Source organism: Watersipora subatra, chromosome 7, assembly GCF_963576615.1.
Source record: "Watersipora subatra chromosome 7, tzWatSuba1.1, whole genome shotgun sequence".
NCBI classification, from domain to species: Eukaryota; Metazoa; Bryozoa; class Gymnolaemata; order Cheilostomatida; family Watersiporidae; genus Watersipora; species Watersipora subatra.
Window position 1 is genome coordinate 61,449,900 of NC_088714.1, and position 25,779 is coordinate 61,475,678.

General features: G+C 30.8%; 1 protein-coding gene across 1 annotated transcript; it reads left to right on the forward strand.

The window, feature by feature from the left end:
- The first annotated feature begins 305 nt into the window (after positions 1-305).
- LOC137400952 (short-chain collagen C4-like) lies at positions 306-8,723 on the forward strand. Its single transcript, XM_068087289.1, has 4 exons — positions 306-495; positions 1,217-1,366; positions 7,315-7,593; positions 8,521-8,723. Exons 1-4 carry the CDS (start codon positions 306-308, stop codon positions 8,721-8,723), a joined length of 822 nt encoding a protein of 273 aa, XP_067943390.1.
- The last annotated feature ends 17,056 nt before the right edge of the window (positions 8,724-25,779 follow it).

Sequence of the window (25,779 nt, forward strand, 5' to 3'; positions counted from 1 at the left end):
TTCTTTACCAATGATTGTTACTTATAACATTTTGTAAAACACTTTGAAAAACCATTTCTTTTAGATGACAAAATTGATTTTTGCCACAGCTACTCATTTCAAAAATGATAGATGTTTTGTAAATGTAAGGTAAATAAAATAATAATTTAAATGTCAGTAAAAGTGAAAAAATTAAAGAAATCATTTTGAAAGTCTTCTAGTTGAAAACTAAGCAGCAATAAGTCTGTTTGGATAAATATTGAAAACTTTCATTTGAAGTTTTTATATACAGGCAATCGAGTAATGAAATTGATTTCACCAAAATCATGTCTGATGTGTGTCTAAATGTAGTTGGGCCACCTGATCTTCCCGGACCTCCAGGAGTAGCTGGCAGGGACGGGCGAGATGGAGAAAATGGAAGAGATGGAGCAGATGGTAGAGATGGAGCGGATGGATTGCCAGGTAGAGATGGAGCCGATGGATTACCAGGCAGAGATGGAAGAGATGGAGAAAAAGGTAACACTATCTAATAAGTTTGGCAATATTCTGCTATTTTTAGTTTTGACATCTTAGCTAATTTATAAAAAGGCAACAAGATTAGACATTCAGCCGTACTTTAGTAAATGTTATCAAAGAAAGACCATCTACATGTAATAAGCTTATATAATGCAATGCAAACCATGTGTTACAATTATTTTAACTAAGGCATCATAGCAGTGTGCAACCTTTCTGAATAAATCGCTTTAATATAATTATGATTGAATGTTTCAGAAGCCTAGTAACAAATCAAAATATTCAGTTTTGCATACTTTATTAAACTAATCAATGGTTGGAAAATAGCAGGATGTCATTGCATAGCTGCAAACATTGTGAATGCCTCTAGCGCATTAAAACATTACAGGAACAAAACTCACAGGCTCACATTTCCCATGCTTTGGAGGTCACATGGTCAATGCAGTTTAATGTAATTACTAAACTTTCAATAATGTGTATGATTGATAACCGTTATTGTTATTATGAAAAAATTGTGCTAAAGGTCTCTTTCTGCTTGGATTCTCATAGAGAAAGTTCATTGAATAAATAAGCAAATATTTTTGCATGAAAAAGACAAATTTTGGTTTTTCTTGTACACCTTGAATCAGGTGTAACTTTTGCATTGTTTTGAATCATGCAAATCGGTTATTAGTTAAATTAATCCGGCTGTGTACCAAAATATGTAGTAGGTCTACTTGTGTAGGTGCTGCTGGAAATTCTGGTGCACAAGGTAATGAAGGGAGAGCGGGTGAACCTGGTCCTAAAGGAGATCCTGGAGATGCAGCTGGTGGTGCAGTTTACACTAGATGGGGACGAACTACGTGCGGATCTGATGCAGTGCTAGTTTACAAAGGTATACTTTGTATAAACTGAATTCTTTTGTGGGGTAAATACTGATTCAATGAACAAATAACTTTAGTTTTAAAACAGTTTTATTAACAATCTTTATTGTCATGAAAATAGTTTTGCTTTTAAGTAAGCAGCTTTACAGGTAAGTTACCTCAAACTTTTAAACTTGTTTGCAGTCTTGTTGAGCCCAACTTGGCTAGTGGTAGCATCAGCGGGTAATATTTTATATTCAAATCAAAAAGGTTAAAGACAAAATGTGGAGCTAGAGTAAAGAGGACAATGAATAAAGAACTCATACATGATTAAAATTATACCATCATATTTTAGCAAAACATCATTGGAGGCATGTATACGTTGTGCAAGGGAACAAATGCTGACTTTGTATTTTAGTAGCTTTGAGCAATGTATACTGACACACGTAATTGCTACAAAATATATCTCATCAAAGAAGGCGTATAAAATACATGCACTTCAGTGGCAACATTAAGAATCATTTAGTCAATATACTTAATATTAGTCAGAAGGATATCAGAAACAATTATTATAGACACAAACATCTTTTGTGGTTGGCTTATTGTATTGTAACACACTAATATTTGTTTTGCAACCTGGATGACGCAGTTATAGAGTGCTGGTTAGGTGAAGGTAGAGGTTTTTTATCCAACATTATTTGTTTACTTCAAACCTGTTATTACTACGCTTTGTAAAGTATTTCTTTGTAGAGCACCATTTGTTTTACGCAATTCTGTAAATTATATTATTACTGATTTTATCTGCAAACTAGTAATTGATGTGCAGCTTTGACTAACATTGCCTTTTAATGAATGTAGAGGCTGCTGGAAAATTACAATCTTTAATTTACAAAATTATAAATAATATTTGCTATGATTTTACACAAAAACAAACATAATTTTGGTTGCTCAGCGGAATTCTGTTCAAATTTCACTGCTACTTACTTATATATCTTATATATATATATATATATATTAGATGTATATAATATATATATAATGCATGAATGCTTGGCGTTTCTCGGGTAATAAAGAAAGTCTTTAAAATGTTTTTTTATTCAACTATCTATGCAATTTTAACTTTTAAACCTCACGTAATGCGAAAATTGCTTTTGTGCAGTTCAAATGAATCGAGAGAGAAAAATAAAACAATTGTAAACGTTTTAAAACTTCAAACAGCTGTAACTTTGAAATTTCATGTCATGAAAGAAGTGTTTTTGTTGAAATAATTTAGGAGGAAAAATAAAACTGTAAAAGTATCAAAAATAAATATGAAATCATTAACAAGTAATGGCTAAATTTAGTTTGTTTTGCTACTATTACAATAAAATATTTGGTATACAATTATAGGATTTTTTTCGCTTCAGTTTTGGCATCATGAGGCAGAAATATTGTATAGACGTATAGAGTGGTATATTAACCCATAATAATTATTTAATGCAATCACTGCCTGGTAAAAATCATCATCATAAAAAATAGCATCAAATTATATGTTAACCTTAGTAACTATAGTTACCTACAATAACTTTAGTGCATTCTGTTCTTATGATCTGCCAGAAAAAGTAACGTACTGTGTGCGGGGTCTTACTTTCAAAACAGACATGTAGCATATAGGTTGAGTCTAACTCATATGAATTTAGCTTACTAAAACAGAATTGCATAATTCCAGCTATAGCTATAGCTGGACATAACAAACTACACACATATACAGACAAACATTGAGATTTATTCATGTATATATTATATATAGCATGTAGCATATAGATAGAATGTAGTATTTATAGTATGTATTAAATATAGTGTTTAGTATATAGATAGAATGTAGTATTTATAGTATGTATTATATATAGTGTGTAGTATATATAGTATATAGTATATATATAGTATGTAGTATATATATAGTAAGTAGTACATATATAATATGTATTATAAATATAGTGTGTAGTATATATATAGTATGTAGTATATATAGTATGTAATATACATGTATATATAGTATTAAGTATATATATAGCAGGTAAAATATATATATTATGTAACATACATGTATATATAGTATTTAGCATATATATAGTATGTAATATGCATGTATATATAGTATTTGGTATATATAGTATTTGGTATATATATAGTATGTAATATATACACTGTAGGTATATATAGTATGTAAAATACATGTATATATAGTATTAAGTATATATATAGTAGGTAGAATATATATAGTATGTAACATACATGTATATATAGCATGTAGTATATATATAGTATGTAATATACATGTATTTATAATATTTAGTATATATATATATATAGTATGTAGTATATATATAGTATGTAGTATATATATAGTATATAGCATATTTATAGTATGCAGTATGTGTATAGTATGTAGTATATATAGTATATAATATCCATGTATATCGTATGAGTATATAGTATATATATATATATAGTATGTATTATATATATAGTAAGTAGTATATACATGTAAATAAAAGAAAAATAATATCTGCTACAGCTACATAAAATATGGCCAAAATGATTTGGAAAACATCCAACATGCTTGTACAGTCAGACATCAACCTACAAGCTTTACAACGTACAAAAAGTTTTAGACAACGAGTGACTGCCCTGCAAATTTTCTCCTTGAAATTTGAGCTAAATTTAAGATAAATTTGAGATATGAGGAAACAAGATAGGTCTTTATGCAGCAGCTAAGTTGCCAAGTACGCGAGATGCCACTTTTGAGCACAGCATAACTTGGTCTTTTCTATTGGATTAGTGTGAAGAAGTGTTTTAAAAGTCTCTGAAAGTTAAGGTAAGAGAGAGGCTTCAAGAACAAAGCCAGATAAAGGAGACACGTAAAAACCAAAATCAAAAACCAAGTTAGAATAAGTTTAGCATAAGATTTACAATTTATTACAAGTGTGTATTGTAAGATAAGCTTATTTAATTAAAATTTAATGATGTGTTATATAGTGTCACAAAAGCACAGTGTGTCAAAAATGGTGCACCGACTCCCTCTCACACCAGTGCTAGCCACTACCATTTTTCTGGAAAACAAGAACTGCATACAGTACTGCACATAATAATGTTACATTTTATTGCAGACCATAGCCACTAGATAAGTAGGCTAGTTTTTACATTGCAATTTTAGATGAAAAACTGGAATTTCTAAAAAAAATTGTTTTTTTTTCATTGAGTTTTTTCTATGATAAAACTTACAAATTTTTATTTGGTTACGATATGTAAGAAAACTTTATTTGATATATATATATATATATATAAATTGAAATACGACTTGGGTCCTGGACAGCATTCAGCTGGTACATCAAAACATGTCTGTATTAAAATATACTAGGGTTAGCTGGAATTCTAGTATCTCACTTTTTCAACTTGTTAGACTTATCACTGCTGAATCTGTCGACTCATGGACATGGACAAATACATGTAGCATTTATTTTAAAACATGCTTTTATTGAGACCCTATTCATGGTGAAGCAACATCAAACTTAGTAATAGGTCTTTGAGCTAGGGGTAACTCCAACTTTGGAATTTGTGGAACATGTGACTATTTTAACACCAACAAACCTAATTACAGTAGTATTCTGTGATATGTTTTTGTAATGCGAATAAATTAAAACAGTAAAATAAGCAATGATGAATACTACATACCAACAAATAAAGTTATGCAATATGGTGCCTTATTCCCATAACCACAAAATATTTTGTGAAATGAACATTTGACATTTTAAAATAACTTCAGCCTTTGAATTTTGTTTTTCTTACAACAAGCCGTAGCCACACACCTTAACTCTCATCCGGGAGTATTATACATGCAAAAAATGTTGAGGTAACATGTCGGAGGTGCTCTTGAAATATCATAGACCACTACACATATGAATTGTTAGAGGAGTATTAGAAGCTGTCAACTCAGTTGGTGTACTATAATATTATTAAATAATCAGATTGCTGTTCTAAATTGGTACTGTTACTGCTGAAATTATTCAGAGTGTTTTTGCACTTCAACTAAATAAACCTTATTTCATGAGTACACAAAAAGTCTAGAAAAAATCTCTAAAAGATAGTCAAAACCATTTACGCTCTTGAATAATTTTTAGGAAACCTTCTTGACAGTGTCTTAAATTTTGAAAAAATGGTTAGAAGTGACTATTCTATAGAGCCTGGATCTTTATGTCATACACAGTATTTAAGTTTTCACACAAGTATTTAAACCTTTTTTGCTTTCGAATTAATAGTTGTTTGATTTTTATCGAAAGCATGAAAATTAAAATTTTCTTAGCTGACAGCATCGTTCTTTTTTTTAGCCTTTCAGAGTTCAAAGAAGCAAGTAGGTATTTATTTTAGAGAGTATATTAAAATAAATAAAAGTGAAAACTCCTATTATGGATGCTTACAGTAGCAACTATTTGCCTCAAAACTTGCTAATATTCTGAGATAATAAATTTTAATTTATTTGATGACCACTTCTGAGTGTTACACAAACTTTGTAGGGCTCATTTTTAAAAGATTCAACCAACATGAAGATTTGTTTACAGATTTTACTGAATTGTGGCATAATAGTTGAATTAAAATAGCAGCTGTATAGAGAAAATTGCACTTTAGCACTATTTTAAACAAATGAATCTCAAAAACTTTGCAACTGAATTGCCTTTCACTGTCAATAATTTCATAAGCACATGCATTTTGCCTGAGCTTGTTTTGAGGCTGTGTTTGAGATAAGTTAATCATAAGTGATGTAGGGAAACAGAGAAATTACTACAACTGGTTATCAGGAAAGTGCAGGTTTCCTTGAAGTTAATTTCCAATGAAGGTTTTATAAGTTGATGGGCAAAAAGTTAGAGGATGATTGTTTTGTTTCATTGAGGTTTCCAGCTTTGTGTTGCCATGATACTTAAGAAAAATGCACAAATAAAATATAGAACACTTTTTTGTGACCCTAAGTTATTAATATGAACTAGCTTTTTGTCAACTGCCAATATCTCTATAAAAATTATATAGCAAACTCTTTTTTGTAATACAAGTTGGCTTATAATTATGGGTTAAAATTAATCTGAGAAAAAAATCTGATGATGGATTGGGTTAATTTAATGTAAGGATAACTCTGAGCACTGCAAAATTTTCGATCCAGGCACAGTAAATGGTTTTGATTGCATTACGTTTAAAATAAGCACCAAAACTTGGCATGGAATCTTTTGGGAGGTTGAATAGCCAATAGTGAAAAAGGACCTACATGTATTTTGTATTAATGGTAATGGAAAATAAAAGGCTATTTGTAAATGCTGGCAAAAATCCTGCATCCTATTTCAATTTATTATGCTTATCTTAAGCATTCATTACAATTTCCGGTTCAGCTGTTTTTAGTTCAGTTAAATGCAGTCATTTACATTGAAAATCTTTTTCTTTTATACTACATAAATTGAAGTTTGAAGACACATTCCTCAGTTCCTTATATAACTGTTTCTCTACATAATCACTTGATGTCAAATGTTTATGATTGTGCCAAAGGTTAGACATCGCTATTCATCCTCGTGTATATATATACTTCTTTGCAGCTATGTGCACATAGGTTTTTGAAGTGGTACTACGAGAGAAAATAGCGTTAATCTACAAACATCAAAGAAATATTTTTAAATACATGGTTTTTGCACTGCAAAGTGGCACTGTAAATTGCAAAATCTAATTGAAAAACAGAACAGGCCTGTCAAGCATAAACATTTGCCATTTGATGGTAACACTGATAATAGAAATTTGCCTTAAAAATGAGAAGAGTAACATGGAAGTCAATCACAATCAAAATTCCAGGCAGATAGACAGAGTTTTCCTCTTTGCATAATGCAGGATGCATTATAATGTGTCTATAACATCCTGCTAGACTTTAATTATGGGATAGCTATAACATCCTTGTGCCAATTTTTAGGCTTTACAGGAGGATCTAGGCGGATAATTAAAGGAGGTGGAGCAAACTATCAGTGCATGGCATATGATGCTGAACATAACAGTCATAACACAATTAACACCAACATAAGCATAATAGCGGGTACAGAATATCAGACATACAACTTTGGTATATTCAGAAGTTTTGCTCATGACCAAAATGCTCCATGTGCTGTCTGCCAAGCTAAAACCAGATCATCTGTAATCATGATTCCTGGTAAAAGAAACTGCCCTGACAATGAGTGGACATTTGAATACGAAGGTATGTTACACATAGGTGATTCAGTTATTTAAAAGGTGTTTTGCTGATTGATTGCTATTGTAGTCTCAGGAAAGGAACAAAAATGTGAGAATTCAAGCAAATAGTTGGAAAATTAACTTTCTAATGCAGATTTTTAGCTTTTAGTAATTTTAAGTTTCAGTTGGCAATTAAAATTTGTCAATAATTTTATCAGTCACATCTTGAGAAAAAATTACCAAATCCTTTCATAATTAGTACTTTTATTTTACTTACACGTACGTGTTGTGTCAATGGTTATTATTACTTCATCACATGACCATGGAATCTTTCATCTCACTGTCTATCATACTATAGTCATACTTCATGATGGTTAAATGCTTGATGCTTGTAAGATTGCTTGCCCCAAACTTTAATTGATGTTAGTAGCTTGTCAGTCTTGTTTGATCAAAATGGTCTGGCAAAATTTATTGAAGCAATGTTAAAAATGAAGTAGTGTGGCGACTGGATAGGGGGACTTTATTAAAAGTGTAGCCAACAAAAGTCATTTTGTCTTCCGTTCACACATTGGCCATTCTTTGGCATTTACATCATAATTCATAGTCTAATTGGCTAAATAAATGAAGTTTACAAGATAACATACATTCGCCTCCTTGCTGACCAACTTAAATGAGTGACATTTTATAACATGGTTAAATTTTAAATTGCCTAATGATTTTTGCTGTAGTAATGTAGCAAATTTACAAAGGCATAAGGCTAGTGTTAATAACTACCTTTTCATCAAAACATGTAAATTTTCCAAATTGTTTGTGTAACAAATTCCTCAAAATTTGTTTACCAAGTTAGAAGTTTTTATATAATAGCAACTTTATACTGATCAAATGTATAACATTTACTGCCGTAAGTAGAAAGCATAGAAATATTTCAAAAGGGTTATTATATGTATTTTAGGGTATTTGATGTCAGGATTTTCTGATGATAATGGGAAGACAACATTTGAGTGCATTGATGCTGAGCCAGAATATAGAGATGGAGAGAGTGCTGATGACAATGGTTCAGGAATTTTTTTCAATGGAGTTGTTTGCGATAAAGGAGTTCCTTGCCCACCTTACAAGTCAAACAATGCCATTACTTGTGTCGTCTGCACAAACTAATCTACCTTCATAAATAAGAAAAGCGCGGAATTGAAAGATGACAAAAGTTTTATACTTGAAACGTCTCATTCATATGTTTTATCATTTATTTTGGTGGACTGCAACTTATTTTATTTTTAGAAACGTCTAACCTATATTGCATGTAGACATGTACATGTAAAAACTTAACAAGTTTTCTTTATAAATTCAGAAGCCGCTTGAACAATAACGTCATTTATGCTTCGTGTTAACCTTTCTGGCTTATTGCACAAAAACAAAAGTCTAGGCGTTTCCTAGATAAGATCCTTATTATATACACAGTATGACTAAAAGCTTGTGTCAAGCATAGAATATGTAGCAAATAAAAAATAACTTGTAAGTTAATGTGGTATTTTCATTATTAATAGAAAACTAGTCATGCAACACTTGCTTGCCAGACCAGAGTGTTCGTCAGCAATATCTTATGACTGATTTATACGGTTTAATTTTATTATCATTTTGAGCGTCAAAGGTTTTCTGTGGGTATAATTGTCTTATTTGTTGCATCATACATGTAGTTGCTAACAGTGTAGCTGTCTGCGAGTCATTGAATACTATGAAATGGTCAACTGGGAGTTCCTCATTTTCTGGGTTTCTATATTATGGTCCGAATGTGGTTTACAGACAGGTTTTCTAAGTTTATTCTTGAGGTTGGCTGCTATATTCCCTAGAATCTGAAGTACCACCACTTTTATTCATATTGGCTTTTGGCCTGTTATGGCTCCACGGTGGAGTGTAAAGCATGGTGTTTCAATTTGGTATTAACATAGGTTTCTTATACATGTAGTTAGTGCTTCTACCTGGTTTATTTTGCTGGATATGCCGGTGGAGAAGAAGAATATCTCTCGTGGTATGTATTTGATGCACAGTTAGCAGTTCATTAAATTAAATCCATAAAATAAAAGTGTTTGTCTGTATTGTGCCAAAAACTACTGCGAACTTTCTTTGAGTGGTAGAGGGGACTTTTCCTGATATGGCTTGAATAATTAAATTAATTGATCAGCAGCTTCATTCTTACTAAGATGACATGGCGCCCCATTAAAATGTAGAACTCCTCATTCTTAACATGGTTGCGTAAACTCATTTCATGTGAAACTGGTGCACTAGTTCAAGACGACAGTATGATGATATTCAAAGTGTGCAAAGTCAGTTCCTAGAATGTTATTAATATCTTTTAGTAAAATAAATTCTGTGGGAGCAATGCAAAGGCTCTGGATGCAAGCATCTATCAACAAGAACCAGTTAGTTCCCACGCATTCGATTGCATAATCCATGTTGGCACAACTCTGCGGTATCTCAAGTATTATTCAAGCATTTACTGGCAAAAGATTTAGTCTACATGTATCTGCTGTCCTGTGCAAGTATCGCATTGCTGTTAAGTCTCTGTGATGTTCTTATCGAGTGTTGGCCAGGACACAATTGTTCTAGTCAAGTGTTTTATTCATTGTAGCTAAGACGTTTCTCATGCTTCAGTTGAAGAACTTGCCTCCAGAATCACTGCTATAGTATCACAACTAGGAGAAATAATAACGTAAACAGTCATTTTCTACTTCCAATTTCCGAATGAGGCTTCCAATTTTTAGAAATCCTTGATAGTGTATTTTTTATTGCTTACTCACTCGAGTTATTGTTCTCTTTAGGGAGCCATTCGCTTCAGGTATATTTTACTGCTGCATGGGCTATTGAATCTTTGTCATTCTAAATTTATAGGTTCTAAAGTCTTGGTAGTATGAAAACTAATAATTGTATTACTACCAAGACAATAACAAAAAAATACTGTGTCAGACATTGATGATAAAATATATTATATGAACTCAATACATATTTGAGTCCATAGACATAGGAAAACATAATAAATGTTTTTTACTGGTAATGTATGTACTAACCTATAAAGAAGAAACTCTATGTAAACTGTGAGAAAGTTGCAAGTGGATGTGAGCATATAACCAATAAAGAAGTTTTGAAGTCCTCTCAATGTTGACATTTTTGTTAATAGATAAATGACAGAAGCAATAAATTAATTATATCCTAGTCTTGAGGGATTGGTACTGTCAGATCCACTCGTCTTTAAAACGAATGAAATACCTTTGTTACGAAGAGAATTGCAAAAGATAGTAAACAATAGAAGTTATTTATATAAAAACACATAAAGGCTGTTAGCGTTTGTAAAGGCGTAGCAATGATATGTAGTATAATATCTCTGAGAAAGTCCACAGCCGGTGCAGTTTTAGCAAGATCATTGGTTGGTATGTTACCGGCTATACCCTTAGGCAATTTAGGAGCAGTTTGCGCCAGTGGTACCATCTCTATGACTAAACCGATACAGTATCTAAAAAAAGTCAAAATACTCTTTTATCGCTAATGAAGTAGACTTTGTATACAATTCTTTACTTTTGAGAGCTTCTGCTACTATAAACAATGGTGTTATAAATAAAAATGAGTTTAATGATATCATGAACAATAAATAAAATTGTATAGGTTAATTGGAGAAGCAAGAATAAAAAACTTGGCTTCTAGTAAAGGTACAAGTATTTCAAATGCAAGTAAAATTGAAATTATGAAAGCTGTAAATGAAACGTGGAGTTTTATAATTTAAAAATTGTAAAACCTTCGCTAACATTATGTAGGCGATACCAGCCTCCACAGATCCACCAGTGTACATTAGTTTTATATCTTCATGAACATCTCCACCTCTTTTTATTTTAGGTTTTATTAGGGCACTTATATATTCGCTTCGTAGAACTTTTTTGTTTTTGCGGAGTCATCCTTTTGCAAAACTTTCATGAGTGAAACTAAACTATCATAATGAACGAGCAAAAATGCAAAATTAAACAGCTTTGTTCATTGATAGTCCAAGAAACAAATGGCAACAAATGATCAAATTGCATTGTTGATCTTGCCCACACATTTATACTTGCGGTTCACAAATACAAACTATTCCTGAATTGAAAATGTTTTCTTACTAGTGAACTGGACCTGAGGAATCTGTTTATATGTTTGTTCCACTACATTTATTTTCACATCACTATATTATCACTATATATATTGCGGCACTCATCAGAGCCGCGAAATTGGGTTGCAGCAAAGTTTTAATCTGTATGCTACTCATGAAACTAAATACTAGCAAAATATAAGTGTCCTAGGGTAAATTTGTTTGTAACTAAGGGATTTGCTTTGATTTCCTTGTGTAAAACATGTAATAACTCAGATCGTATCATGTATTTATAATTATTTATGCCTCATTTTTAGCAATCTATCTCAATACTGTTACACTTTGATCTCCAAGTTCTAGTGGTAAATGAAGTTCTCTTCCACCTATTGAAATAAGTATTGCCGATATATATAGGCTCAATTTACAAAAAAACTATAAGATATGGTTGATAATTTCTTGGTCTCATTTTATGATATTGCTTTTCTCCTAGTTTTAGTTCAAGATCTTGTCATTTATACAAAAGGGAATTCTCATGATAAAAAGTAAATCAGTAAAACCTGTTCAATAAGATTCATTAATATAAATTCAAGCAATGATGGTAACTTTATCATTTATTTTTTAATTGATTAACTAGTTGAAAGCCCAGTGTGGCCCGGGTAATAAAAGTCTTTTGACAAAATATTTATTTTTATTTAACATTTACTATTTTAATTTTTAAACTTCATATCATGAGAAAATATTTTTAAGCAGTTAAAATGATTGAAAAGGGAAAATAAAACTACTGTAAAGGTTTTCAAGCTTTTTTCAAACCATTAAAACTTTTAAATTTCATATTATGAAAGAAATGGTTTGTTTAGCTATGATTACAATAAAAAAAATTTAATTAATGAGGTAATGAAAAAGTAAAATTTTTTTATATAATTATAATTTAGTGTAATTAAGCATAATTTATTTTTATTTAACATATAACAAAATTTGCCACTTACCATTCAAACTATATATCAAGAAAAAAGTGTTTTGTGTAATTGAAATAAATGAAAAGAGAAAATAAAAACTGTAAAGGTTTTCAAAACTTTTTAAACATTTTTAAATTTCAAACTTTCTATCCTGAAGAAGAGGTTTTGTGCAGGACAACTAAATTAAAAATAAACATAACAACTATAAATGTGTTTACACCACTGTAAATTTAAGATTTCCTTACTTTCAGCAGCGTGTAAGAAGGTGGTTCGAAAACCGAGTTGTTCGAAATTCGAAACAATTCACCATTAAAATAATGTTATGTAAATTATGCAATCCATTCCAAGGCAAGAAAACAATTTCGGTAAACATTTTACACTATCATCTGTACTGTAAACAGCATACCATAAATAAAAACGGGTAGATATAGATCGTGTTTAATTTTAATAAAAGGTTTTCTATTTATGATGATAGAAATAGGAAACAAAAGTAAATATTTTGTACGTTTGGTTCTTAAAACATCTCAAACATTAAAGGTTAAGATACAATAGTAAAAATGCAAAAATTGATACTGAAACAGCTAAAAATGCAACAGATCAGTTACATCAATAATCGTAGAAAAAATAATATGTAAACAGCAATGGCACGTTTACTTCACATCTTTAAAAGAGAAACCTCCTCCAAAACAATTTAGGGTAATTCGACCGGAAGGTTTATCTCCCTAACAAAGTTCTTTGGTAGAGGAGATGTCGCCTGTCGTTCATCTTTTTTTTAAAGAATTTATGCATCGTAAAATGCTTCTCCATTTGCTAGCGAAGGATTTCATGCATTTCCGGAGCTTTATTAATTGCAATGCGCATGCTTCAGTTTGGTCAAGAACCGAATTTATATTCGAGCTCCAAGACGACCAAATCTCAAAATCTTTGGTGAAAAACCCAAGGCTAAAATACATGTAATTAGCACGCGTTTACAGCATTACTTGATGCTGCGATTACAATCCAAAATTATTTGATATAAGAACTATATGATTTCACTTTGTTTCAGTGTTGGCATGCAAAAATTGACATGTAGGCTAATTTCGTAGACTATAGGTACTAATCATCATCATTAAAATAGTGCCAAAATACTATGTTTACCTTAGTAACTATAGGTACCTGTAATGATTTTAGTAAATTTAGTGGCTATGGTCTGCGTGTCCAGATAATATAACATTACAATGTATTGCGTGCAGAGTTTTTATTTTCAAGACAAGCGTATTACATAAGTGCTGAATCTCACTTGAACAAATTTAGTTTACTAAACACATACTTGAAAGAAGTTTTAGTATGTATTTTAGTAAACCATAAACTTTCAACATTAGTTATATCATTCCAAGATGTTTTTATTTCAACGGACAAGGGATATACCGTATAATGAATACAGATAACTCGCCGAGGCAAGTTCAGCGACGTATATATTTTATTACCGTATATAATCAGTTCATAATTTCCCAAATATTAAGTTATAGATTAATTATCATCGATATCATGGAGCAGAATAAATTAGCCCTGACGAAAAAAACAAATAAGCATCATGTTGCATATACTTTGGTACCAAAATAGTTCTGAACAGAAGCATCGTAACTCATCGACGCTGAAGGCTAAAATAATTAGCACGCGAATTGTGTATCCGTTATATTGAAACATTTTAACCACTATGGTGTTCTAGCTCAGTGATAGAGCATCCGGAGTAGAAAATTGTCCAGAAATCGCCGTTATTTCAAATCCGTTGCGGCGCGTGATTTCAATATCAATATTATAAGGTTTATAGTCAAAATACGTACCAACATACATACTTTGAGAAACATATATAGACATTGTATATTGTTATTAGCCCACAAAATGGAGTGCTAAGTGTGTCTGCTGTCTTTGGATTTTTGTTGCAAGCTGTTGCATACGAATCTTTTGCTAGGTATAGTTTGATCAGCTATATATCTTAGCATAAAAACTTTTAATTCTTTGTTAGTATTTTCATTACAAACTGTCACAATGTATGAATCATATTTAAGTGGTTTAGGTTTGACTGATACTATGCTGTATGGAGTAGTTTGTTTTACATTAGCAAGTTTGTATTTTGGTTCTATGGTTGCTTTAAATTTTGTACCATGTACTCTCTCGCTATACGTGCTGCTCATCTATATATAGAAATGTCAGTGTTTGCGTATTTATTCATTTGTCTATGCTTATGTCTGTACTTCCGCTTGATCAGCTATAACGATGAAGTTTTAAGAATGAGAAATCCGCTGCAATTGGGATTTGAACTCACAACCTCCAGTTCTGCAAACATCTATTTATACAATACACTGCATTGTTGATTTTGCTACACCACAGTATAAATCTGGCTCTTGGAATACATGCCAATTTTTGATTGCTTTACGTTAAACACTGCAGTTAGCTTTATGTGTTAAGTCATATTAGAATAAATATCCGTGAAGCCATACCAGAAAAAGGTACATGCCCATGAATGAAGGAAAACGTGTAAGCTCATATATAGCCAACAAGACTATTGCAATCAGTTTAGATTTGTGGTAGTACATTGTAGCCAGTACATTGTAAGTTACACAGAAATAAACACAGTAAACATAGATAACACAGTTTACAGAAATAAATGAACACATTGATTTAAAAGTTAGAATGGTAAATCTTGATGTTGCATATGTTGATTAAATGTAAATTGTTTGAATAAAAACTTGTTTTATTGTTCGTGCAATGGCGGGCATCCGGCTAGTTTATTATGAGTTTTACTTCAAATAAGTATTTGGCTGGAGTAGTATGTTATAAAAATGTTTGACTTATACTGCACTCAATGATATCCATCTCATATATCCCATATTTTAATTTATTTTTTTTAATAATTGTCATTTTTTCACTATTTTTATTGTTAATTTTTATTTTTATTTTTTATATATTCACTGTTTTTCTTTGTCGAATTGTATTGTTTTAGTTTTTCCATTACCAATTTTAAATTTTTCACCACCCTAAAAATAGTGTAAATTCTGGGGTTATTGAGCACGAAGGTCATCAACTGCAAAATGGCCCAAAACCCCTCTACAGCATGCTATTCACCGAAACTGTCTGCATAGCTCACTCTTGTTCTTGGTACAACTTTCTTAGTGTAAAAAGATCTACATTCAGGTTTATATGTAGTTGGTTACATAACCATGAAGATAACCATGCAGGCTTTTGATTGACTTCTATTTTTGCAACCATTATGGCCTACTTGTATAATATAATTATTTTGCTGATGAAAACAATGTGCTGTTTTGCAAAACCATTTGATAAAATAATATGATTTGCTGTTCTAACACCTTCGTTAATTTATGCTAAATATTTAGAATTTTAAAGATTTTATGATGTAATAAAATTACGTCATTGAGTGTGACACACACACACACACGCACGCACACGCAAACACACGCACGCACACGCACACACAGACACACACAGACACACACAGACACACACACATAATAAAAACTTTCTATATAAAAGTCAGTCTTTCAAAAGAGGCTTGATATGTTTTCTGTAGAAATAAGAATAGGAAATGTTGCAATAACAGTTTTTGCCTCAAATATTTTAGGTTATATTGTCCATGAATAAACTTTTCAAGTCATTTTATGAGATAAATTACTAATTTAATCAAGACAATGACAAATGAAAATACAGCTACCAAAATTATAACCTAAGGGACCTTATATCTGTTTTATTACGCATCAGGTTATGTAAAACCATGGCTAAACATGCCTTGACAACGCTTAGAAGATGGTCTGGTAACGTGTGGTATCTAACAAATTTTGTGGTTTTATAAATTTTCATATTATAAGACATGCTGAAAGGTTTTTGGAAAAAACTATTTTTTCTTATATAACAGTTATAATTATATTTTAATAAGATATTAAAAGGGAATTTTTCTGTTTTTTTTCAGTTCTAATGAAAATTTGGAAATAAGCATTTATTTGAACTAAATATTGTAAATCAGTCATTTTTAGCTTGCTGTAGAGTATTCTAAAATGACTGCCTTTTATAACTTAAAACATTATATGAATATTTGAAAGTCATAATAAGTATTTCCTATCACTAATTTTAATAACAAAATATAAAAACATCTTCAAGCGGCTCAGAGAGGAGTGAAATATTTGTAGAAAAATTTCAGTAATAAAAACATTTTAAAATGTGCCAAGCATTTACATGTATCTGGCTCATCTTTTACATCCATGGATCAACTAAGCATTAATGACTTTCAAAAATTTCTTAAAACAAAACATGAATTTTTGGAGTGGTCTGAAGATGTCAATCATAGGGTCCAGGTGATGGTAATACTCTTCTGGTGGCTAAAATAAAAACAAAAAAAGTTTCCCAAAAATGAAATTATATAAGTGTGAAATATGAATATTAGTATAAAGGTTATCAAAGTGATGAATACCATTATAACGGGTATTGGTATAATATATATCAATATAATAGATAATTGATGCTGTATAGCGGTTGTCTGTATAACGCATGTCAGTATCATAAGATTCGTCTACCGTAAATCTGATGGAGATAACGTTAGTTGTTATACATCATATGTTGATAATTTGATCTAATTACAAAGCTTATGATTTGGTAATGCTATCAACAGTAAAATAGCATTAGAAGGCCTCAAAGTGCTTTAAAAGTATATCATTGAAAATTTTATGCAGAAATATAGAACAAGGAAATGCAGAAAACAATTATGTTAACCAGTAGCTAAAATATTTTGAACTGAAAACATTTTCAAATATTACAGATTTGTTATCAAAAGGCTTTGCCAATGAGACTATCAACTAACATAGAATTAAGATACAGTTTCAATATGTATGGTACATCAAAAATAAGTGCTATAAAATACATAAAAATAACGGATTTCTTTCTCAGATGATATGATGAAGATTGACCACACTTACCGCATATCTACCAGTACAGTTGGTATGAGAATTGGTAGTGTCATTCCTTTGAAGGGTAAGGTTATTGATTGAACCAAGAAGTTGCCTTTTTGTAATGTCTTGTCCACATGTAGTATTTGGACAGTTGTCCACAATGCAGTAATATTCATGAAATGCATCCATTGGAGACTTCTAGTAACAAACAGTAAGTTTTTTCAAGGAAAAATAAAGAATATATAAACAATTTGTCACAAGAAAGAGCTATGAATGTATTTTTAACTTTACTTCAAAAATGATGAATCTATTATAAAGAGATGCCGAAACATTACTATAATATATTACTACATTACGGTAATATATTTATTTATCTATGACAAAGCATTAAGACATGTTTGAGGCATCTGCATTTTACATAATACTTAGTTTGTAAGATGCAACTATTTTCTGATAGCCTTCTGTTTTACAATGAGCAAATAATTCCTATTTCAATGTAAAATGCAAAACCCACATTGATTATGTTTATTTTCACATTCATGTAAGTTTATATCAGTAACAGATTTAAGATATGTCAAGTTACAAATATGGAAGTGTATATCTTTCAACAGATCATGGCAAAAATAAATTTTGGAAAGAAAATTTATACACAGAAATAGTGGCTTGTTTATCATTTATAGAGTAACTATAATTGTAGGTTCAAACAGTACATTGATGCCAATAACGAATGATTAACAGATTAAATATGTTCCATTCAAACATGAAACATACTATATGACTATTATATTGCTCTAATCTAATGGTCAAGCTAAACAACTGGTAGAGTCCAAAAAAAAAACATTTTTCTAAGCAACTGAATGTTAAAACAGATCTTTATTAATTTGACAACTTCATACTTTTGTCACATTAGGTTTAGACCATGAGTTGCTTGCTGTTATCATTCATTAAAGACAAACTAAAAGTTTACAGATTTATTTAAACTTTAAAGAAAGTAATGCCAACACTTAGTAAACAATGATAATTTGTTTAGAACCTTTTAGTTCAACACCAAATAGTGTAGATTTTGTGAAACTTGCAAGAAACCAAATTTAATGACTTACCTGACTACTAAGTAAATTTGTATATGTAAGTTAAGACACAACATTAATTTATGGTCTTGATGTACATAAGCAATATATTCATCATTTCAAGCAGGAAAAGAAAGTTTTAAAATGTATAATTCTGACAATTTTACATGCTTTTCACATCTATTTTTAGAACAGAAATCATCCGCTAAAGTAAATTATTAGAAGTCATGTGGAAACTTCTAAAATCTATGAAGCCTTTTAAACTCCGAAGACAGCAATGCAAACATTTTGTGAAAAAGGATTACCATATAGTATGGTTTTAATTACTCACAGATTTACATCTACGTAAAAGACTACATCTAAAAACCAATATATACGTCAACCTGGTACACACGCAAGCAAGCTAAAAAAAATTTCTTTTACTGAACAGAAGTAACATATTTATCAACTTGAAGTATAAAAGCGAGTTGTATATTGTTTAATAACATAAAGTAAACAAAGTTCTTACATGATAATTTAGCAGTCAGACACTTTTTATACTACTGATAACGATGCAACCTATGTATGTGCATCTATTTAGCTTCATACTATTACTAGCTGTGCTAGCCGGCTTTGCCCGGATAATAAAAAAAACTTTGGTCATAAAATAAATTTGTATCCAACATATAACAGCATTTTTCATGCTAACTTTCAAACTGCATATCATGCAAACAGTATTAATGGATAGATTCTGATTGAACAATAACCTTTTTTACACACACCCACACCCACACCTGCACCCACACTCACACTCACATCCGCACCCACAACCCACACCCACAACACCCACACATACCCACACCCACACACACCCACCCACACACACCCACACCCACCTACGCACTGCTTTGCAAGAGTTGCTATTATCAATTCAACATACGCAAGATTTTTATTTTGTTTTCTCGGTTCATATTAATTGTATTATTACCGAATCATCTTTTATTGTAATCATAAAAAACCAGCTTAATTTAGCTTTTACTTGCCAATTATTTCACATTTACATCTAATCACTTTTATAGTCATTTTATGTTTTTTATATTTATTTGGTCTGCACAAAACATTTTTCTCATGATACAAAGTTTAAAAGTTAGAATGGCAAATGTTGTTAAATGTTATTTTAAATTTTCTGACCAAAGACTTTGTTATTACTTGGGACACGCTGGATAGTACAGCTAGTGTTGATATACGTATAAATGTAAATATAACAGAGTGAGGAAAAACTGATACTTGTAATCGTACATGATAGTACAGTAAATCTTACAAATAATCTTACAGATATTCGTTGTAAAATGTGATAGGAAAATGAATAATGTTTAAACTTAAAACACAATATTCGAATTATCTTTAAAAAATGCAGGGTGAAATAATAACAATAATGAAACAAAGTTTACAATCTTATCTTATAAACTTTAAAAGTTATAACAAATTTATAAATATAATAAAATAACATAAATCTATATATATATAAATAAAAACATAAGAGAGTGAGAAACAACTGATACTTACAGGATACACTGAATCTTACACGATATACTGAATCTTACACGATAGTCCAGTAAATCTTACAAACAATCTTAAAGATAATCTTAATGTAATTTTACAATTTTTTGCTGTAAAATGTGAAATTAATCATGAATTACTAATTGTTTGGGTTTGAGTTGAGAGATGTGTAAGTTAATACACAAAGCGAGCACTGATAGGAACTTTCGTGAAACACGTGTAACAACTCAATATCCGTCCGTTGAGGAAACAAAATTGCATTTGTTAATATATTATATTGCTATTAAAATTGAAGGTAAATAACAAATTTTAAAAAACTCCTATAAACAAATTCTTTTAAGTAGAAATAAAAGAAATAACGTAAAAGCCAGAAATAAATTTAAAAAAAATTTTGTTTGTATCAAATGAGGATCAAGAAAACATAGTGTAGCTGGAAAGTGTATTCTGAGCAGCTGAAATAAATAAGTAGAGAACTAAATGTAGATGTGAAATAAATAGCAAGTATGTAAACTACTAAACATATTATTTGGTAATGATACAATTTATATAAAATTCAAAAACAAAATAAAAATCGTTATGGCCAAATAAAAAGCACAAAAACAGTCGCAAATTATTTATTATGAGAGACATGTTTGTTGATACAGGTTTGGAAGAAAGCATCGTGTTTTATAGGAGCATGTGAGCGAAATTTATCAATAATTATGTCTTTTAGCTGAAATTTTATCATTAAATGATTTTATGTTTGTGAAACTTTTTTCCGCAATGAAAAAAAGGCTGCTAAAAGAGATAAAAGGGATAAAAGAGATAAACTGATCAAAAAGATATCAGTTGATCACCATGGTGAGCAACTGATATATCTTAATAATATATATTATCAGTACACAAATCGCCAAATTTTGAATTTGTAGTTAAATTGTTGTCGTTGTCATAGAGCTGAACAAATTAGCCCTAAAAATAAAAACGAAGAAGCATTGTGCTGCATATACATAGGTCCCAAAATATTCCATAACCCAGACTTCGTAACGTGTTGGTGCAATGCTAAAATGATAGCTATAGCTGGACAATCAAAACAACGAATACACAAATACATGAATACACATAAGACCAATTGTGAAAAGTATATATATATGGATACTATAGCAAGGGTCAGAAACCTTTTTGACTAAATGAGCCAAAAACCCAAATGTTTCAAAATTTAGATATAGGATAGCCATATGTATATTTTGAATCTCAAAAACATAAAATGGAAAAAAAAAGCCTAACAAATTTAGTATGTTTGGGCAATTTTAGAGTATAAGAAAAATATATTTATTTTGTTTGTTTATTTTGTATTACCTAACAAATCACTTTGTTCAACATTCAAACAAAACAAATTCGACGTTCATTGACAATGATTTGGTTATTTTTTCAAAACAGTAAAGTCTACTCTGCAAAGTAAAACTAATGACAATATTTTATATGTCACAAGAAAACCAAACAACAAAATGTCTTACAAATAGCGGTACTACCTGTTGGTTGTCTATCTGTTATCTAGGATTAAGGTTAGCATAAAAGAGAACTTTCAATGATACTCCAACTCACGACATTCAGATTGGTAGACAGATTCTGTAACACCTGCACCAATCAATCGCCTTTAAGTATTTATTAGCAATTGCGCAGCTACCTATTCTCTGTTTTGTCGACACATCGGACGATCTATCACGACTAACTAAAATGTCATAGAAGTTGTATATGTAATAGATATGACGCTACGAGTACATCGTTTTTTTTTTCACAAGTGCGGCGAGATAGATTATGTTTCAAATCGAAATTAAGAACTTGCCTAACTTGAGGCTTTACGTTATATGGAATTTTTTGCATAGTAGGAAGTAAAACTTCACATAAATTATTTACATTATCTGGAATTTAGGTTATAGAAGATATATGTTATAGGAGCTTTTACTGTATTATGTTAATTAGATTAACAGCAAAATTATAGATTTTTTTCCACTGAATTATCAAAGAGCCAGATGTAATCATCAAAGGAGCCACACATGCAGACCTGCCAACCCAAGAGTGAGGCAATGCGTGAGATTTGGTTTTGGGGCAATAGATTTATTAATGATAGTATATATAAAATTGTGGAAATTGAGGCAAAAATCTCATGCATTTCTCACGCATTTTCATTTTTTCTTTGGGGTGATTGCGTGAGTCTCACGCCCAATGCATAAGAGTTGGCAGGTATGCACACATGGCTCGAGAGCCATAGGTCAGGTTAAGATAGGTTCCTGACCCCTGTGCTATAGGCTTGCAATAAACCACATGCACCAATCAGAAAAAAATGTTTACATATAAAAAGACACATCGACAGTGTACAACAAAATATGGTCTAGCCCAGAGGTGAACGTTTTTATACAGATGTGCATCAGTTAGCGTTGCCTATTTTGCAGTTATTTACACATACGATGTGCTAATGTATTTCACTTACTAAGTGGTCAATGACATCTGAAGTGAAGCAAATACCAAATGGTTTGGTATTCAGATCTGGAAGAGCCAAGCTAAGATCAGCACCTTCAATCTGCATGCAACAAACTGAACACGTTGTAATTTAATAAATGCAATTTGTTTATTTTTACGAATGAATGATGTTCTGTGTAACTATAATTTATTGTAATGCAGAAACAATTAAAACACTTTATCTACTCAATTAGCAACCTGCTAAGACTCATCATTCAGTCTGTGAAATACCTCACAGTTTACACAGATATATGCACAACAAGACTCACCTGCAAGTGTATACTTCAAGATTTATATACATGTATGTAGCTTGAATTTTTGGCCTACCTTTTTTATTCCAAGATGTATTGATTTATTTGTTCATCCTTTTTATGAAGTTAACATTTTAATATAGTCTAATTAACGTTAGCTCAACTGTATTTATTGACAATGACACTTTTTTGGGCGGTTTAGATATATACAGTGTTTGGCTATTATGCATATCTAGCTTACATTCGAGATAGCTTTGGCTTAATAAATGAGTGAAGTTATAGAGTGACAACATAATATAACAGCTCATATCAAACAAAGCAATTACTTTAACAAAACAATATATCAGTATAAAAACAAGCTTACTATTAGACGCGTTAACCTAACATAATAAAAAATTGAACTCACATAAGATTGTGCAGTTTCCATCAAAGCATTATTCACTTGATCAAGCTTTCTTAACGGAAAACTGTTGATCATGCCATTCAGTTCTCTTTTCATTCTGCAAAGCATTTTGAGCTACCATAAAGAGTTATAACAAGCTGATTTTTACTGATTAGCTTGTAGCTTCCAGCAAGCTTATGCTAGAAGACATGGCGCAAAATCTTACTACTTCAAGCTTCGCAGTTTTTATTTGCGATTGTTCTTTTTAACCATTCACATGCACAAGTTCACCAGATTATTGTTGTTTACTTATTCAACAATTCAGAGATTCAACCATTTACACTTTTCTTAGCTACTTCAGTAGCAATATCGGCTGCAAACTATCAACTTGATAAAATGTATAACGCATGAGCGCTTACATAACATTTTTGTCACTAGATTTCACAGCAAAATCTTTATCTCCACAATTTCTAGCAAAATTTCTTCAACAGTAACTAAAACATAGTTTATATATAGAGTTCTTCACACATAACTATATCCTTTTTCCATATTGGCAATGCAATCTTAATAAAATTACGTCGAAACCCTTTAGCATTTTAAATTTCTGGGTGAGTCAAGATTTTAGGCATGTTCTAGGTCAACAAAAACATCGAACTAAAGATAATCCCACGAAAAAACAGAGCGAAGCGATTGGTTGGGAGATTTATGATATATGCACATGTGCACACAACTCCCGAAAATTATTCATAAACACTGAGACGAACCCTTGTATCAAAATATCATCAACAAATTTAACCATCGTTTTGTAGAGTCGTTAAAGTATAATAACAATACAAAACACATACAAACCTATTTTAATATGTTACCGAGTCTTTGTTAACCATCATTATTATCTTAAAACTTACCCATCTGATCGGACTATACACAAATAGACAGATTGATTTGGACGAAAATCGTTATTAAAATTTGCCAAGCCTCACTTTTATAAAAGTTAAGACGGGAAGTTGAAATGCCGAGCGACAAAGAATAGAACGATTAAGTCGTGCGCATTTCACGAAAAAATAACGTGCACTTTTCACCAGTCTATAGCATTGTCGAATTGCCGAAGGTTTCGGTAATTAACGTAGGAGTACTGAAATCGTTTCATTTTTGCCGATTTCAAATTAACTGACATTTCAGACACATTTGAGTACTTTGGTATTCTAATTGATGCCCAACACAGTGTAAGTAAAGGAAATGACGATGGTATTTTTTTCTAACGATTTTTATGAGATTGTTATATTTAATTATAAGTTTGGATATTCTTCTTGATACTTCTTGATATTGTTCATTATGACGTTTTAAAATGTAAACGAAATTGTGCATTGGTTTTCTATTATTACTGTATTACTATTACTAAGTTTGGATATTCTTTTTGATACTTTTTGATATTGTTAGCTATGACGTTTTTAAATGTAAACAAAATTGTTCATTGGTTTTTTATTATTACTGTATTACTATATTAATATTATTGGTTATTGTAATAATATCAGTGCATTTTACTTCTAATATTGCATTTTTCCTATTGCAGGGGGAGAGATATAAGCATATACTCTTTTCCTTTCATTATTGCTGTTTGTCATGACCAAACACTTTTTTAAATAGATTTTCAAAAAAATCTATATAAATATCACTTGTTGATATTGTTAGCTATGACGTTTTGAAATGTAAACAAAATTGTTCATTGGTTTTATATTATTACTAGATTAATAATATTGGTTATTCTAATAATATCAACGCATTTTATTTCTAATATTGACCAATATTGCATTTCTCCTATTGCAGGGGGAAAGATATAAACATATAATCTTTTCTTTCATTATTGCTGTTTGTTGTATATAATAACACCCACACCCAGTACATTACAGCAACCATTGCAGTTATCCTATTGCACTGCAGTGTCATTTGACTGCTATTATTGCATTTCTCATCCATCAGTACCCTTTAATTTTTTCCAACATCAATTTGGTCGTGGGCTGTATGACAGTGGAATTTCTAGTATTTAATATAGTATAATTTTTTGTAGATTTCACATGACTGTTTAGCTTGCTCTTCAAGCATTACATAAGAAACACTTATTTGACCATATCACCTTTATCACAAAAAACTCTTTGTGTTAGCTCAGCCCAAATGTCCTAGTTGGAACATCTGTATAATATTTTGTATTTTTTGTGTTTTTAAGGGATAATTTTGAATTACAGCAAAGAGTGGCATCTGTTGTTTAAGCATGCATTGACTCATTTTAATTGTGACATAAATGCTCTAACGCTATGCTTATACCTTTTTGTGTTATATCTTACTATCTGGTTTTACAATAGGTAATAATTATTGGTTGTTTCCTCTTCAGAGCAAAGTGAGAGTTAGTATCTCTAGTATCTATTTATATGATTTGGAAGGCTAAATAAGCAGTTAATACAATTGAATGGTAACAACCATAAA

What these genes read in the sequence shown, in the direction of transcription:
- LOC137400952 (XM_068087289.1), top strand. Translation starts at nt 306, where the DNA reads ATGTCTGATGTGTGTCTAAATGTAGTTGGGCCACCTGATCTTCCCGGA. An exon ending in TGGAAGAGATGGAGAAAAAG is followed by an intron (nt 496 to 1,216) that starts GTAACACTATCT and finishes CTACTTGTGTAG; the next exon opens with GTGCTGCTGGAAATTCTGGT. An exon ending in GTGGACATTTGAATACGAAG is followed by an intron (nt 7,594 to 8,520) that starts GTATGTTACACA and finishes TATGTATTTTAG; the next exon opens with GGTATTTGATGTCAGGATTT.